This window comes from Sycon ciliatum, chromosome 10 (genome assembly GCF_964019385.1).
Source record: "Sycon ciliatum chromosome 10, ocSycCili1.1, whole genome shotgun sequence".
NCBI classification, from domain to species: domain Eukaryota; kingdom Metazoa; phylum Porifera; class Calcarea; order Leucosolenida; family Sycettidae; genus Sycon; species Sycon ciliatum.
In genome coordinates, this window is record NC_088652.1 from 7,429,974 (window position 1) to 7,448,768 (window position 18,795).

The 18,795-nt window shown below is 50.5% G+C and overlaps 1 protein-coding gene across 1 annotated transcript in view; it reads right to left on the bottom strand.

Moving 5' to 3' along the window:
- Positions 1–18,795, bottom strand: part of LOC135826584 (CUB and sushi domain-containing protein 1-like) — a 162,850-nt gene that overhangs the window by 22,328 nt on the left and 121,727 nt on the right. Inside the window, exon 11 of the mRNA XM_065339188.1 lies at positions 17,195–17,392. Within this exon, the coding sequence (XP_065195260.1) occupies positions 17,195–17,392 (198 nt within the window). The remainder of the gene's footprint in view (positions 1–17,194; positions 17,393–18,795) is intronic.

Below are 18,795 nucleotides of genomic sequence, written 5' to 3' on the forward strand. Positions count from 1 at the left end.
TCTAGGATGATGTCGTCCGCGAACTCCTGATGAACAACAATGCAAGGTATGACGTCGGAAATGTCACTCGTGTAAAGGACAAAGAGAAGCGGCCCAAGAACACTGCCTTGGGGCACACCTCTTGAGCATGGGACTGCATCAGAAAGAGCCTCACACACCTTGACACGTTGAGTACGACCAGACAGATAGCTAGCCAACCATAACAATACTCTGCCATTGACTCCCAGGGTGAATAGTTTATCAATCAGACGTTGATGTTGGACATGGTCAAACGCTTTTGACATGTCAACCATCACAATACCTGTGTATTTTCGCTCTTGTTTGGCCAACAGCCAACGGTTGGCGGCTAGAACTAATGCATCTTCGGTAGAGTGCATTTTCCTGTAGGCAAACTGACTGCTAGGTAATATGCTATGTTGCGTGAGGTATGCTGTGAGTTGCTTCTTTACAAAGAACTCCAAAATCCGGGACAGAATAGGGAGCAATGACACTGGTCTATAGTTAGTAGGGGATGTTGCATCGCCACTCTTGAACAGTGGACTAATGTGTGATGTTTTAAAACACACTGGCACAGTACCTGATGTCAAGGATGCATTGACTAGGGTGGTAAATGGAGGTGCCAGGACATGTGAACACTGCTGCAGTACAATTCCAGGAATGTTGTCACTCCCAGATGCTTTGTGAGGACTCACAGTTTGCAAGCATTGTGCAACATCAGACACGCTTACCGGCTGAAATGTTGAGAAGCTAGATGCAGAGGCTGGACCGTGTGGTATATGCAGCTCAGGTGGCCGCATAGGGTCATGCACAATGTCTCCAAACAATTTACTGAGTGACTCAAGCGGCGCTTCAGGTTCTTTCCGTGTCTTCTGTCGGCCTGTGACATCGTTCATGACAGCCCAAAGTTGCCGTTGATCTGATGTATCACATCTCTTAGTGAAGTACAAGTTGCGCAGACTCCTGTCCAACTTCCGTGCTTTGGAGCGAGCTGATCGGTGTGCTTCTTGAAGGTTCTGATCGGTTTTGTCTCGGAGCCAGAGACGATGCGCCCGGTTCCGTTCACGAACACTTGCCACTAACTCATCTGTAATCCAGGGGCAAGGACGTCGAGATTTGCGGCGCCGTTCCCGAAGTGGAGCATGTTTGTCTAGAGTGGTCTGGATTCCCGCAGTGAGTGACGACGCAAGCACATCCACACAGACAGAGTCACAGGTAGTTAGCGTCTTCTCCAGGTCACATGTAAACATATTCCAATCCACTTTGTGCAAACAGCGAGTCTTGCGCAGATGCTGTCCCTTCAAGTGGTGACTTGCTGAAATTGGCAGCCTGGCAAGTATTGCAGAGTGGTCACTGATATCCAAATGTATGGTCTCGCAAACACCCTGGATCGGAGTGGTAGACAAGAATAGATCCAGTAGTGTGGCAGTACTGCTGGTTACTCGGGTAGGAGATGTGACGTGGTTGCGAAGGTTAAACTGGTTGAGTACATGATGCAAAGGAGTCACAGCATGGGCATCATTAAAGTTTACGTTGAAGTCTCCTACTAGCACAGTTGTGGTCTGCGGTCCACTGCAGGCAGTCTCTAGGTTTGACTCCAGCCCATCCCAGTAGCCCGCAGATTCACTAGGTGGTCGATAGCAGCAGCCCAGTAAGACCGTCTCATTGCCTGGTCGACCTGGGGCTAGAATCTCCAGCCACAGCATCTCCAGCTCACACTCGAGGTCACGTCTTCGACGGACTTGCAAGGACGTATGACAGTAGAAGGCAACACCGCCTCCTTGCCTGCCTTCCCGATCTTTGCGGAACACACTGAAATGAGGAATGTTTACTTCTCTGTCTGTTACATCGGCTGACAGCCAAGTTTCCGCAACGCCTAGGATGTGTACTCCACGGGTTGAGATAAAGTCTTCAATTTCTGCTACTTTTCTCCTAAGGCTACAGACATTTAAGAAAGCTACACTGGTCATGATCTAATACGATATGGTGAGTTCGCCAACTGTCATATGCCGGTCGTTGCTCTCGTTGTTACCCATGACCATGTCCTCCTGTTCCATGTCCGAGTCGGTCAGTAGCTCATTTCCTGAAAAGTCAACAAGTTTTTTTGGCACTCTGAAGGTTTTCCGTCCCTTGGCCACCATAAAGCCTCCCTTGTCATCTGGAGGGCAGTGAGCAGTTCCCAGCTCCTTGTTAAGCTGGTCTGGTTTGGCTGATTCCTGACTAGGTGAAGAAACTTGAGGTGTCCCAGTTTCAGGTGCTGAAGCTGTACTGCTTGCTGACTGGCTTGTACTCACTGTTGGTTCTGAATTTGCACCCACTGTGTCATCCAGTGTCCCCTGGGCCTGGCCCTGAGTACATGTACCCTTCAGCGCGCTGGCTGCTGCATCAGCGTACGGACTGGGCCTCCTGGCCTGGTGGGTGCAGAGTTTGGCGATATGAGTACTGGAGCCACACTTGTAGCACGTGGGAACTTGACCCCTGTGCCAAACGCGCAGTTTCTGACGGGACTCAGACAACATGATGGTGGAGGGTACGATAGCTGTGGGTACTAAGTTTACAAATGTAGTACCAGTTGTGAAGGTGCAGCCTTCCACAGCCTTTGTTTCCCGCTTCGGAACACCAATGACGGATCCAAATTTCTCCATCGCGGACGTAATGGCGGACAGTGGGGTGTCATCCGCCACACCAAATATATGCACGGACACAACTGCTCCATCACCAACTACTAATACTAGTTGTTTTCCTTCAAATTCTAACCCTCTGGACAACACCTCGTCCCTAACGGCAGTGCAGGAAAACGAAACTCTACAGAATCCGCGCCTTCCACTCAGATCCACCTGCTTGATATCATCAGGTCTTACACCACCTGACAGAAGAAGTCTGATGAAAAAGGCATGATCCTTCGAGGACCACCCTTCATTCAGCTGAATGGAACAGATTTTTTTTTTTTTGAAACGCTTCATGTAAACTCAGCCTTACATGTACACCGCACATTTTGTGCAGAGTTCTTTATCTGCACCGTACTATAATCCGTGATATTCATGTTAAAACAAAATGGCGTCACGATTTATTGAAAGTGGTTTAGTTGGTGGTACGATTGTTCAAAACCATTATAGTCTGTTTCAAAAAGATTTACAATCAGGTTTGGGTCTTAAAAAGTATGAAGATAAGGGAAATTTGGACAACAAAGTACATAGAATGGCTTGTTAGGACACGGCAAATTGTTCTGTGAAGGTTTCGGAACAATTGGATCAGCCGTTAAGGAGTTAGAATTTCGGCCAGGTTTCCGGCCTTTTCCCATGGTTTACAATTTGCCCAGGAAGCCAGTATCGATTTTTTATCAAAACCCACGATTTATCCTTTCCTTTTTGGCTTTGTGGTTATGAATGCTGTCTGCTGATCATGAAGTTGTGAGTTCGAATCCCAACCTATCCTCAAGTCAAACTTTTTTCTTCATTGTTTTGGTGATCAAGCTGGTACGAGACAAAGAAGATGGCTGCACCAAACGACTTGTTGTTGTTGTTGGAGCTCGCGCTTCCTGCCGAACTGACTGACACTTGACTGGCTCACGCCATGTGAACACACCCACAACACTGCAATGGTGTGAGTGAATATGGAAGTCATTGCGCTGTAGCTTTTTGAGATTTATTCTAGTATTTCAAGATCGCCAATTTATTTGAATTGAGCAGTCAACGCCGCCTTCTATCAGCGTTCACAAGCGTCTACTTTCTCAAAATGTCGTCGAAGTCACACGGATAGTTTTGCCAAGTCATGGCCTTGGGAATGAGTCCGTGTCGATGTCGTTTTCGTCACACGGTGAGTAAATTGCATCGCAGCTCAAAGAAACTATTTCGGTCACAAAACGAATTGGGACCCATGCCGCTCGTCAACATTTACAACACTTTCGTTTCGACATGTCCTCTCTGACTCCATTATCGATACGAGGAAGAACTCGTTTGTTGTAAACCAGACGACAGACGTACATGACTGTATCAACGTGAGTGAGTTGTCATTAATTTTTTCCTGCTTTCGCGCGGAATATTTCTTCGAGTTCACAGTGAGTTTTTCCAGGCAGCGCTCGAGTGCTGATACGGTAAGACGCCAAACTCCGCGGGCGATCGCCAGGTTTGCAAATCTTTTTGAAACGGACTGTAATTTTGAACTTCATACTGTTCGTCTTCTTTTTGACATGCTCTTTTTCCATCGTCCTTAGCTTTTGTATGTTGTGAGCTGTTTTGGCTTTCTCCTGTACCTCTGGGGGATGCCAAGTGATGGTTTTGAGAGGCTGGTGATGGCTGTGAGCGAGAGTTTGCCGATCGGCGTCGTCCTCGCTGTAGCGATGAAAATACTAGTTACTGCGCACCTGGCAGATATCACAACACGTCGGAGCGTCCAGGAGAAAAGGAATATTGGGTTTTCACTGGAATCTAGTTCCTCCAGCATCGTATAGCCCACCGTCGGTGAATGGCGGTCCAGAAAGGTTGAACCTGGTATTCTGCAGCACCTCGCAGTCCTGCGAGGCACACCGTGTACGCCTGCCATGTATTGTACAAATAAAACTCATGCAGTAGTGGACTCTACAGTGATGAGTCTCAGCCTGTATGCTGCAAAAGACACAGGAAATGTGACTGGTGTCTGTACACTCAGTGACTGGACGCCAACACCCCAGTCTTCTCCTGCAGGATCTGTTGGACATTGACATTATGCAGTAGGTCGGCATTGACCTGGTTTGGCAGCTATCGTAATAGTATCTAGGTAGGTAGGTACATTTTTATTTGAATTCGCAGAACCAAACGGGCGGTGTCGCCCAATTACATGGAAGCGAATGGAAACAGTAAAATATTGTAGGAAATAGCCTAACATGATAGCAGGGTGTAGTACAAAGCAAAGAACGCTCAGTCAATGAATAACGTTAACGTTAGAATACAACAGCGGGGAGGCGGTAAACAGAACATGACTGGTACTGTGGAGTACCGCAAACGTTCAACGATTCCTGTAGTGTTCAGTAGTGGGTGCTACTGCTAGTAAGACAGAACGGGAGGCAGGCTTGTTTGAACTGGTGGTACTGGGTAATACCACGCACGTCGGATGGCAGGGTGTTCCATAGAATGGACCCGCGAGCCGTTGGACGGTCGTGGCCGGCTTTGGAGGCAGATTTGGGCACTCGATGGCCCAAGCTGCGTTGCGCGCGCGTTGTTCGAGTACTGGGATGCTCCAGAAGGGCTTGCAGTGCATTGCTTGCCCGACCATTCGAGCAACGCCAGATCATAATAAGGGTCTTTTGCTTGTGGAGCTCTTCGACGCCATACAGCTGCAGACGAGCAAGCAGAGGTTGGGCGCTTGTGCGAGGTGGCAGGCCGAATACGGCGCGTGCCGCACGGTTTTGCTGGACCTGAAGGCGGGACCGCTGGTCTTGTCGAAGGCACCCAGAGAACGCCACGGACCCGTTGAGCAAATCTGGCATCACAACGGATTTCACGTACTGCTCTCTGGACTTTCTTGTAAGGCAACGGCGGGCTCTCCAGAGTGCTGCCACCTTCTGCGAGGCCTTCTTCACAGCATTGTTAACGTGTTCGTCAAATCGAACGTGCTCGTCTATCGTGATGCCCATGTACTTCGCATGGGGAACTGCTGGTAGCGGGTTTCCACGGCATTTGACAGTAATGTCTTGGCCGGAAATTCGCAGGACATGGCTTTTGCTAGTGTTCAGGATTAGATTCCGTTCCTGGAGGTGGGTAGCAATCTCGGTTGTAGACGTTGTTAGAACTCGCGATACTTCCTGGCAATCAGGGTGGCTGAACGTGAGAGCAATATCGTCAGCAAACTGCACTGAGATGGACGGACTGGCAATGTTGGGCACATGCCTGGTGTAGATGTTGAAAAGCACGGGTCTGAGAGCGGAACCCTGCGGGACGCCACATGAGCATGTGCCACTGACACCAATGGATCCAACGATTTGCACTTGTTGGGTGCGTCCTTCGAGGTAGTCTGCAAACCATTGGAGTGCCGTGCCGTGAAGGCCAACTTCGAAAAGATCGCGTACAAGAATGTCATGCTTGACTTTGTCGAAAGCCTTCGACATGTCCAGCAAACACACACCACTGGATAGTCGCGTGTCCTTTGCATGGAGAATGTTCTCCGTCAGGAGTACCAAAGTGTCTTCAGTGCAGTGGTTTGTGCGGTATGCAAATTGCGTGGTTGGCAGCACGTCGTTTGCCGCGAGGAACGTTGTAAGCTGGCGATGTACTACCTTTTCAAGCAGCTTCGCAACAATTGGTAATAATGACACAGGTCTGTAGTTAGTGGCGACTGTTGGGTCCCCTGCTTTGTAAAGCGGCTTTACCAGGGCGTGTTTGAACGGCTTCGATAGGCGACCGGAATGCAAGGAGGCATTGAAGAAGTCGCATAAGTGCGGGGCAACAATATCACTGCAGGCTCGCAGCAGACGGCCAGGGATCTCGTCACTGCCTGTAGCCTTGTCAGGATCGATTGTGGCACGTAATCGCTGTACTGCGGGACAGGTCGTTGGCGTGAGAGCTGTTAATGAGGTGCGGGTGCAGGGACCATGGGGTATCTGTAGGGTGTCCGGACGACTTGGATCAGTGACAATACTATTGAAGGAGCTGCTCACCGCAGAAAAGTCGCACACTGGGTCCTGCCTTGCCTTGGAGCGGCCGGTTACCGCGTTCAAGGTTGACCACATTCTCCTTGGATCATGAGAGTGCTGCTCACATTGTCTGGTGAAAGAAAGCGTTTCTTTTCTTGCGGATTGCGTTGGATGCCTGAGACTGGGCTGTTTTATACCGGGAGAGTAGAATGCCATTTCCTCTATAGCCTAGCCAGCGCTTGTGTAATCTGTTTTTCTTTTGCGTGAGTTGGTGCGTAACCTTGTCGAGCCAAGGTAATCTTGCAGCAGCTCTCTGGCGTCTTGACGAGACCATGATGGGTGCATGTATGTCTAGAACTGTTTTGAACCCTTCATAGAAAGCCGTCCACATGTCGTCAACATCCATGTTGGCGGATGTAGGATTAGTGCTGAGTGCTTCAGCGACGTCACGCCGGAACTGGTCGATACCAATGTTGCGTAAGTGGCGACGCTTTTGGCGTTGCCTACCTGGACTAGTTGTGGGTATGGCCATATGGAGGTTCGCCATCACCGCGTGATGGTCGCTAATCGAACATTCCATGACAACGCAACTCGAGACAAGGTTATGGCCTGCTAGTACGAGGTCGATTACTGAACCATGATTCCCACTTGGAGTCGGCCGTGTGGGGGACTTCACCAAATTCGACATGCCAAACATATTGCTGAGGTCTTGCAGGTGTGTACGATGGTGGCTGTGAGTTGTCATGTTGACGGTGAGATCACCAATAATGGTCATGTGTGGCGCTTGCGCTTGGGCCCGCTGCAGTGACTCTTCAAGGTCCTTCCAGTAGTCAATCCCCACGTCTGGAGCTCGGTAGACGCAGGCCACTGCATGTTGACCCTGGCCGCATTTGATCGATATCCAGACAGCTTCTAGGCCGTTCAAAGACAGTTCGGGACAAGGTCGGATTGGCAAAGAAGATTTGTAATATATACACGTACCTCCTCCTCGTCTACCCACGCGGTCTGTCCTTGTGAGGTTGTATCCAGGAATGGCTACTTCTCCGTCACCAATAGTGCTGTCTAGCCAGGTTTCTGCCAATCCAAAAATATCAAAGTCCTGCACCTGGAGGAGTGCTGTTACTTCATCTACTTTGTAGCGCAAGCTACAGACATTCAAAAAACCTAGCTTAAGAGTTCGGGTGTCCTGGGTGCTCACCGGAAAAAGGGAAGCGGGAGGCTGCATAGCAGTACGAGGCAAAAAGGGATCAGCACGGGGATTAAGAGCAAGTGCAGTAAGTATTAAAAGAAAGAAAGGTAACAAATACTAATCATAGTTAACACTGACGGACCGTAATTACCTTCATTGCGCTAGTGGCTTCCTCTGCGGGCAGCTTCAACTGTCTCTGCCAGCTTCTTGCGCTCACGGTTTGAACACTCCTGAGCCCACGCAATTTGCGGGTCGTTCAAGGCAGAGGCAGGTGGCTCAGTGCGCCCCGAAAGGACAGTGGCGGAGAAGGTGTGTTTGCCTGCTGCAAGTCTGAAGCCATCGTCATCAGGAGAGGGGGCTGTCCCGCTGCTCTTTTCTTTGTCTCCAGATTGGCTGAAAGCCGGCACATGGTTACTGGTATCAGTGGCGCCAGTGCTGGTCCCATTGGCTAAAAGTGCCTGGCGATAGCTGTTGACTGAGGCAGTGTTCAGCCCTGTGTTGCTAGCTGCACCTGTCTCCACACTGACGACAGCTGGCTCTAAAGCGGCTTCTGCGGGCTGGGTAGTCACCGTACCCGTATTAGTGGCTGTACTGACGCTGGGAGGGTTTGTACTCGTACCGGTTGTGTTTTTTTATTTATTTTTTTATTGGGAACACAGCCCTACAAAGAGACATGTGGAGACAAACACAAGACAAGACACAGGGGATGTAGGGACGACGTGCCAATGTACAGGGAGCAACTCGACCGACCAGGGGTCTCGGCGTTAGCGTTGCAACCTGGCATCGAAAAAAAAAAAGGGGGGAGGGGTGCATGGTCAGGTAGCAAAAATAATAATTTGGTGCGAGAAGGGGGCGCTAGTATTGCACCAAATAATAATTATAAATACGTGTAATGACTAAACCAGAAGGGAAAATGAAGAAAGAGAACAATAATCATAACAAGCAAGTAGTAGTAGTAGAGAGGTAAATACTAAATGGGTCTCAAATCTCAATATCATCGTCACAGATACTGTGTGGACCACAGCCATCTCTTTCGGATTAGATCCTTACATACGTTGACCTTGAAGGTTTGGAGGCGTCTTGAATGAGGCTCGTGAAGCAGGAGGTCCGCAGGCAGGTTGTTCCAGGGTGTGATGGCGAAGAAGGGGAAGGATCGCAGGAGGTAGCCAGGGGCTGTGCGAGGGGGTGTCCACTTCAGCTGAAAGGCATGGTGCGTCTGACGTTTTTGCCGTGTGCACATGCTAGCTACGGCAGGGGGCTTGGTTGGTGGCAGCATGGCCTTTACCTGGGGAGGCCCTGGAATGTAGTGCAGCTTGAACAAGTATGACAGGGCTGCCACCATCCGACGAAGCTGAAGACTTTGGAGGATGGTTCCAGGTCCCAGGAAATGCAGGGCACGTTGCTGAACCTTGTCCAGCTGGGCCATGTTAGTTGCGGCTGCGCTCGACCAGGCCAGTGGGGAATATTCAAGTAGGGGTCGCACGAATCCCTTGTAGACCGTCACTCGACCATGGTCGTCCAGGATGGGTGCTGCCTTTCGTAGGCAACCCAGCCTTTGGGAGGCGCGCAGTGCAACACTGCGAGTCTGCGCTCTGTAGGAGAGAGTAGGGTCGAGCATGACTCCCAGCAGCTTCAGGGTATCTGTCTCCTGGAGTGCTTCACCTCCAAAGGTGACTGGTGGAGTGCAGGGGGGAACGTGCTTGCGATGTAGAGTCATGCGCTGTGTCTTGGCTGGCTCAAAACAGATACGCCACTTGCGGCCCCACTCCTCAAGACTGTTGAGGGACCCTTGGAGGGAGGCGGTGGACTGTTGGAGATCGTCAGTTGGCTGTACTAAGCTGTAGAGTGTGGTGTCGTCTGCAAAGCTGCTCAGCTGCGTTCCTGGAGTTAAACATTGTTCAATGTCACAGGTGTATAGAAGGAAGAGGCTGGGTCCTAGGATGCTGCCTTGGGGGACACCAGCCTGGATGGGTTGAGCATTTGACGTCTGGCCTCCAACCACAACGCGGATGTTTCGGTTGGTGAGGTAGTCCTGTAGCCAAACAAGCAGGCGTCCGTCGACGCCGGCCTGCTTTGCTTTGTACAGCACTCCTGTGTGCGATACCCGGTCAAACGCACCGGCAATATCCACGGCGAGGACCTGGACACAACCGCCAGTACTTATGGTGTGGACCCATTCATGCTTTTTTTTTTTTTTTTTTTTTTTTTTTTACTATATTCACATAACCAGCTCGAAAAGAATAAGGAAAGACAATGGTACGGAGACTGTACTAGGACAAACGTGACAACTAATGAGCAGGCGCTGCACCGAGACGCAGCAGTGATGGTGGGGCATTGATGACTCTGCCGACCTGAGGTCTCGGCGTCACGGCCAAAAACACGCACCAAAAACAATGAAAAAAGAAGAAGATAGAGCTGTACAGGTAAGAAAGATGCAAAAACCCAAGGCTTAACACGAGCGATTGTGGGGGAGAAACTGTCTTAGCGTCATACTATTCATAGGGAATCGACTGCCCAGAGCCAGTTTGTGCTGCGAAGATGGCGGTAAACATTCGTTTTGAATGATTGCATTCTCTTGCTGTGGGGAGGCTGGGATAGGAGAGCGGCAGGGAGGGAGTTCCAATCGCTGATGCTGCAGTGTGGGAACGAGCGCTTCAGTGCCAGCGGGGCAGATGCAGGCAGCTGGTGTTGGAGCTGGTGGTCATGGCCACTGACAGCACCGTGCTCGCTGCGAGTTCTGGGGTTGGTAGAGATGATGTGGCGCGGTGGCAACACAGAGAGCAGCTGCGGAGGACCAGGCAAGTAGTGCAGCTTGTACAGGCAGGCAAGCGAGGCAACAGTGCGGCGGATGGCCAGGCTGGGTAGGTGTGCCCCAGGGCCGATAGCATGAAGCGCGCGGCGCTGAACATTGTTCAGACGCTGGAGGTGGCTCTGCGCAGCTCCCATCCATACAAGAGGCGCATACTCCATGACTGGTCGTACGAACGCCTTGTATACGGTCGTCCGGCCGGCGGGGGTGAGTATGTGGGCGGCTCTGTTTAGGACCCCAAGCCGTTGGCGTGCACGGGTGGCTACGGAGCGTAGGTGATCGCTGAAGGTCAACTTGGCGTCCACCTTCACACCAAGGAGGGTGATGGTGGTTGTCTCGGGGACCAGTGTGCCACCAAACAGGAGTGGGGGGAGATCTAAGCCGGTGCGTCTGAGGGTGGCTGTCATGGCCTGGGATTTGGTCGGTTCAAACATCACTTTCCATGTATGACCCCACTCGTGCAGTCGGTCAACGGACACCTGCAGTGACTGCGCGGCGACTGTTGGGGTCTGCTGGGAGGTGACTAAGCTGTACAAAGTTGTATCATCAGCATAGGCTTCCAAACTGGCGCCGTCAGCGAGAACATCTGGCGCGTCGTTGACGTAGGCCAGGAAAAGCGTTGGTCCAAGGATGCTTCCCTGGGGGACTCCAGCGGAGGTCGTATACCTAGATGACGTCCGCCCTCCAACGAGGCACTGTAGGGAACGGGTGTCCAGGTACGAGGCCAGCCATCTCTGAAGCGGACCATCTATGCCTAGGCTACGCACCTTGTGAAGGAGGCCGACATGCGAGACACGATCAAACGCTCCTGCGATGTCCACAGCTAGGATACGAGCCGCCCCTCCACAGCCCACAGCGCTTGCCCAGGCAGTTTGGAGAGCTTGCAAAGCGTCCGATGTTCCAAGGCCTCTGCGAAATCCAAACTGGTGCGACGTGAGCAGATGATGGTCTTCAAAATAGTTTACGATGTGTCTGTTTACAAGAGTTTCCATTACTTTCGAGATTATGCACAGTAAGGATACGGGCCTGTAGTTCTTAAGGGTTGAGCGGGAAGATCGCTTGTGGATCGGAACCACGTTGGCCGTCTTCCACATCCTAGGTTGCACTCCAGACCGGAAGCATAAAGCAAATAGCTTGGACAGTGGCTCTGCGAGCTCATGAGCACATTCCTTAAGGACGCGAGCAGAAATACCGTCAGGCCCGGTAGCCTTGGAGACGTCGAGCCTTGCCAGGAGTCGGCGGACAGCCTGTGGGCGGAAGCGGATGGTGCGAAGAGGTGGAGCCTCTGAGGGAGCAGGGTCCGGTAGGTCAGCCTCCACAAGGTCCGGACCGGCAACGCTACATTTCTTCGAGAAGAAGCGAGCGAATGCCTCTGCTTTCTCTGAGCTTGTTGCCCACTCACGGCCGTCAGAGTCGACAACTAGGGGAATTTCGGGCTGTGTGCGGTTGCCAGCAGCGTTCTTCAACTTCGTCCACCACTGTTTGTCTCTGAGGGACCCAGTTGAGAGGCTGCGACGGAGGCTGTCCTCCTTTGCACGTCGTGATCGGAACTGGGTGGCGATCGCTACAGTCACGGAATCGGTGAATGCCTGCTGAAGTGCTGGGTCATAAGGGTGTTTTCTCCAGTCGCGCCAGCGCTTCTCCTTCTCCCTCTCGGTCTCTGTGCATTCAGGCGTCCACCATACCGGATCGGAAGGCCTCGTTTCCAGAACTTTGGATGGGACAAACTGTGCAACAGCTGCAGTAATCGAAGCGGTAACCTGCTCACAGGAAGTTTCTGGGTCCTCCGTGATGATATCACCCCATTCCACTTTGCGAAGGTGCGCCCTAAGGCGATCCCAGTCTGCCCTGTTGTAGCGAAATACTGTTCGCTTAACAGGGGGTTCACGTCTAGGGAGCACGGAAGAAAAGTCTGACAGTACAACTGCATGGTCAGATCGACCGAGGGGCGGAAGTATACGTGTAGTTACTGGGGACGTGAACGTTGACATTATGAGATCTAGCGGGTTGTCTCCACGAGTCGGTACTGTGACATGCTGGACAAGAAGATGGGCAGCGCAGGTATCTTCGAGAGCCTCGCCTGCAGGCGTAGATTTCGAGCTGTTCAGCCAAGCCCGGTTGTGCACGTTGAAATCGCCAGCTAGGATAATGTGGGAGCCCTGGTGTCTAGCTTCTGGGAGGATGTTGTCGAGATGATCGATTAAGGTAAGATCGCCAGGGGCACAGGACCCTGGCCGATACACTGCTCCCAAGACGGTGCGGAGACCTGGGGCCAGCTGGAGAGAAACCCAGATGATCTCATGTGCGGGGGACATGAGGTCAGGGATGAGCATGGAGGGGAGTGACGACTTCACCCAGATGGCTACCCCTCCCCCATGTGCCGTTCTGTCCAACCGAAGTGGTGAGCTGTATCCAGGGAAGCTGATGTCAGAGGGAAGCACTTTCTCCGCAGTGAACTTCGTTTCTGTCACAATTGCTACGTCGGGCTGATGCTGCAGGAGTGCGTGCTGTAGGTCGGGAAGTTTGCTGGCTAGGCCGAAAGCGTTTGTGCAGAGAATGCGAAGATTCTTGCTACCCTTCATTGCAGGAGGAAGTAATTAAAAAAAGGGGAGGGACATTTGGCGTAAGCGGGTGCATAGTTACATGTATGGCTAAGGGTCCTAAAATCTAATGAAATACCTAAAAGGATCAAGCTAAAGATAAGAATGAGGAAGCTGGAGGAAGACACGAGGTTGAAGTAGGACAGGGAAAACCAGGTTGTGTTTGTATACCTAGGGCTACAAAGGGGGAGAAGATGTTATCTGCGCCAAGTTATCTGCTTGTTGCTTGACGCAGTGATCTTTTTCGCCTTCTTCTTTCTCTGGTTATCACTGGAAACTACCAATGGGGAGGTCGACTCCCGCGGCCTCTTGTGGAAGCAGTCTGCCAATATCGCCAATGCTCTAGCCTCATCGCCCCCTGAGAGTTTCCCCTCAGGTGGACAGTCCGACTCCTCGGCCCAGCTGCTGTCAGGAGACAGAGTCAGGTCAAGTTCCACGTGGTTGCTTTGTTTATCATGCTCAGGTCGCATTTTGACAGTTACGGCAGAAGCTGAGTCTTGGCTGCCATGTGTACCCGTGCCCTCCTCCAGGGGTCTCGAGTCGACCTGACCAGCTGGAGAAGCGCCCAGGCTCTCGTGTTGTGGCTGATCCTCGCGCGCTTTGTCTGCACCGATGACCTCCTGGGGTCCCGATTTGACTGCAGAGGCTAGGCTTTCAGGCAGTGGCTGATCCTCGCGCCCTTTCTGGGGTCCCGATTTGACCCTGTTAGCGTACGTTCCACGAGGGGTGCGTGGCCTGGTGGGGCAGTCCGCGGCCAGGTGACCTGGGGACTCGCATACCCTACATGTGCGTGGTTGATCCTTATACCGTACGGCAAAGACGTGACCCCCTGCCGTTTGAACGTACGATGGAATGGAGGGGCATTGTTTCCCTAGTTTGAAGCTTAAAAAGCGTACCCCGGTTGTAACATCGAAGCCATGCTTTGTGGTGACTTGCCCGTATCGAACTGTTGAAGCGGGACTACCGTACGGTTTGAGAGCGTCCGTCAATGCAACTGCAAATCACCTTGTCAAATGTTATGCTAGGGGAAGTTGAAAGCACCAGATGCTTAGGAGTCGTTGTTGACAATAAGCTGTCCTTTGACCAACACATTAACAATGTCGTCCGGAAAGCCTCACGGAAGATCGGTGTACTGCGTCGATCTTTCCGCCAGATGAACCTGTTTGCTCGCCGTACTTTCGTTGTCGGTGTTATTCAGCCTGATCTAGAATATGCTCTCCCTGTATACCTTTCGTTTATATCCGCTAAAAATAGAAACAAGCTAGCCTCACTCCACCGGCGCGCTGTACGAGTTGCTTGTGGCGCATCACCCCAAGCTAATATCACGCCACTTCTTCACCACCTCAATGTTTCCTCTTTCCAATATCGATCAGTATTTTTGTTCCTTGCATTCATTTTCCACTGTTACTGTATTAAGCCGGCTGTTTGCTTGCAGTCCCTCTTTCCCATCTGTACGTCTACCCGAACTACTCGCGGCTCTACAACTCATAACATGAGTATCAATCGCTATAGATCTATGTCTGGCTTTCTGTCCTTTTCAAGTAAATCGGCTCTTGTTTGGAATTATTTACCAGACGACCTGAAGTCCTGCACTACTATCGCAGATTTCCGCGTCAAATTGGCTATTTGGCTAAAAGACAGCTTAACTCTTAATCATTGTTGTGATTTGCTTTCAAGCAATGTGCATAATCAGTAACTTGATGTTGCTGTTTTTGTTTTTGTTGTTTTTTTTGTTTTTTTTTGGTTTCCCGTTCTCGGGGCCTTCTATTCGGTACTCTTTGTAGTTGTACTTCTGTACTGTTGAGCTATCCGAATTCAAATAAACATTAAAAAAAAAAAAAAAAAAAAAAAAAAAATGCAATGTCCGAGATCCAGACAGGGAGGTCAGATATATGCAGCTGGAGGATCGAATCCAGTACGTTTGAAACCAAAATTGTCTTATCCAATAGAGAAAAGCCCTCCCGAACAACACGCTCTAGACTCGCAGTGGACATGAAGGTTACAATGCACTCATGCTGTGAACTTATCTGAACAGATGTGAGGTCGTTGTATCCAGCATCTCCCAGTGCATTCGCGACATCCACCACTTTGGTCCCCAGTGGGCAATCGAATTTCCCGGACGTCTCTCGCATCTGCTCCGAGGTCAGTGCCATCCATCGGGGTCTCGAGTTACCAGTGCTCGCCATGATTGGTGGTTAGGTTATAAGGGCACGCCCTAGATATGCTTTATAAGGATCCAAAAACTACCACATTCACAAAAGGATGCAGAGCTCTCAAAACTGCATCCGCTCTTGCTTGGTACACAGCTTCATGTTGGAGAGCTGTTAAGATATCTGCGGTTCCTCTACCACGTCGGAATCCAAACTGGCTGTTTGGCAACACCTCATGCTTCTCTAGGTAGTTAACCAGTTGCGTGTTTACAATGCCCTCCATGACTTTCGACATGATCGTTAGCAGTGATATTGGTCGGTAGTTAGATGCCAAAGATCTGGAGGACCGTTTGTGAACTGGGACTACATGGGCAAGTTTCCATGCCCCAGGTTGCACACCGGCTAAGAAGCAGAGGGCGAAGAGCTTTGCCAGTGGGTCTGCAAGTTCAGATGAGCACATCTTGAGCACACGAGCAGAGATGCCATCCGGTCCAGTTGCTTTTGATACAGCCAAGTTCGCCAAGTGCCGTTTGACCGTTGCTGCGCGGAAGTGAATGTGCTTTAGCGTGGCATAGGCAGGTCGTTGCAGGTCAGGCAGGTCAGCAGCTGGTTGCGGTGCTGCGTTTGCGGAGGCCGGGAAGCGCTTAAGCTGTAGACTGTGCATGTGCCCCACGGTTGGGACATGCTTTAGCCTCGTGGCCACTGTTGTTGCAGCGCCAACATGTTTGCTGTTGGCCACGGTGCCATACTCGCAGTTTCAACTGACCTACAGTAACCGTAGATGGAACTGGTGATCGGATGACCAGGCTGAGAACACGGGTGCCAGTACTAATTTCCAATCCCTCAAACAATACTTTTTTCTGTTGAGGCGACCCAACAATTCGTCCGAATTGGCCCAGCGCAGCACACAATTTACTGTTTTGAATCCCGACAGGGCACCCAAACACATGCAGATGGGTTAAGTCCACCCCGGAAATCTCGCAGAGCACCTGCTTATCGGAAATCCGGATTCCTGCGTCCAGTATCTTTTCCCGCTCAGCAGAACTCTTCACAGTCACTACGCAATGTCCAGGCTTGCCCTGAAGGTCCACCTGGCAGACCTGACTTATAACTACCTTACTCTGCTTGAGCGCCTTGGCGTAAAACAAGTGGTAAGCAGACCAGTCCTTCTCAATCCTAAAAGAAAAGGAGGCCGGAGCAGGAGCTCCAAAACTGCCAACCGTCTCCATCGTACTGAACGAAGGATTTCGGATTCAAAAGGAAAGTTTGATTTGGCTCGTCCAACTTGCGTAGTTTGGCCAAGTCCGTTGCCGAGTTCATCCGTTTCGGATCAGTGCATAAATTGCCTCCTGAAAATCTCCCTCTGCCAAATGGCAGGATCAAACGGAGGATTTACATTCACGGTAGTCCCGATATTGTCAAGCAAATAATTATGTCGCTTGGTAGCTGCTACTTGTATGTTGCACTGCTCAGCCTGTGCTTAGCACAATCCTTCGGAAATGGGGAAGGTTTATTTCAGGTGGGTTGCCAACAATATAGCAAGAAGCCATGATTACAGGGAATACCCTCTTTTTCCATGTACAAACAGAAAGAAGATGCGAAATCTCAGTGTTTCTGGATCTGGCCAAAAGGATCACCAAGTCCCAATGACGTCAATGTTCTGTGACGTCATGACACGGACCTGATAAGGACAATTTCAAACTGAAACATATCAAGAAGTGGGACGTTCACTATTAATTTTTACTCAGCGCCCTAAAGTCTACAGACCATGACGTTTTGATCTTTGGGTGATGTTCCCCTTCTAGAGAGTCCATACATGTTTGAAAAACATTCTAGTCTTACGTTCACAGGATGGTTGATGTGGAGACCAACGCCCACCATTCCAACATCTGAACTTTTTCCATGTTGTCGTTTGAGCTTCGTTAGTGACGTAGTGGCCAGTTGAACAAGAGAGCAGAAACTGACTGTTATAAACAATAGTTGCTCCAGACGCTGGTCTTGTCGCACCATTAGTGATTGAAGGTGCGGTACATTGGATGCCTGCGAAACAGAATGTTTCAAAATTTACTTGAGCTTCAATCTTTCCACCTCTTCTTCTCTTTGAGCTCTCATCCAGCAATGGCTACCGTGCACACAATAACTAGCAGTTTCAAATTTGGACTTCACGGATAATTTCAAAGTTTTAGGAAATTAGATGCCACGTGCCAGGTACTGCTTTTGTCTCTCCAAAACTCAACACTTACAAGCCAGACATGAACGAAAGACAAATTAATCAGTCACACCACCAGAACCCAAACCAGGGACATTGCTAGTACATGTTTTTGGGAGCAATGCTCTAACCAACTGAGCTACAGTTTGACTCGTAATCACAGTGATGGCAAATCTATACTTATTCGATCAATCAATATGTGGCTTGCATTATACTGGCAACTCACACCACTCAAGGGGCGCTTGGCCAACCGTTTGATATCATGGGGTGCGCATCAACCAATGTCCACATCATCACTTTGCATAAGAGCCATACTGTAGCTCAGTTGATTAGAGCATTGCTCGCGAGTAGCAAGGTTCCTGGTTCGAGTCCTGGTGGTGTGACTAATGCTTTTTCTTTCGTTTGTGGCTGCAAGTGTTGAGTTTCGGAGAGAAAAGAGCCTCTTTGTTCCTGTCGCCAGCGATGAACAGTCTCCACTCGCTCAAGGTCGTAGAGGTGCCGAAGTCCTGCCGAAGTTTCGCTGCCATCTCCAAAACTGGTCCAAATCAAGTCGCTGCCACCAATGAGACGGCTTTATTGTCCAGAATCGATCTGACTATAAATCAGATATGACGTGTGGTATGGTATGGTGAGTGTGTAGTATTGAAAGTGTGGCGGCAGCGCAAGTGCTACCTATGGAAGTGTAAACACTTAACAAGGCCGTGAGAAGATAGTACCAAATGAAAGCTGTGATCGTCACGGTCCAGCTCTCACAGAATGGCCTAAACAGTCGGTTGACGTTATGTTAGCTTGCTAGTAATGTTTCAATGTGTCTCAGTCTGTGTGGTTTATGATGGTGGTGCATAATGTGCTGTGTGACGAGCCGAGAGGCGTGGATTTCTGCCATATGCCCCAGTCATGTATTGTCTTTCTCTGCATATGTCATTTTATCTCGTCTGAGTTTATCTCCCTGGGAGTTGCCCATGTCACTCGTACCGGTTGTGTTGCGGTGCTGCGTTTGTGGAGGCCGGGAAGCTGTAGACTGTGCACGTGCCCCACGGTTGGGACATGCTTTAGCCTCGTGGCCACTGTTGTTGCAGCGCCAACATGTTTGCTGTTGGCCACGGTGCCATACTCGCAGTTTCAACTGACCTACGGTAACCGTAGATGGAACTGGTGATCGGATGACCAGGCTGAGAACACGGGTGCCAGTACTGATTTCCAATCCCTCAAACAATACTTTTTTCTGTTGTGG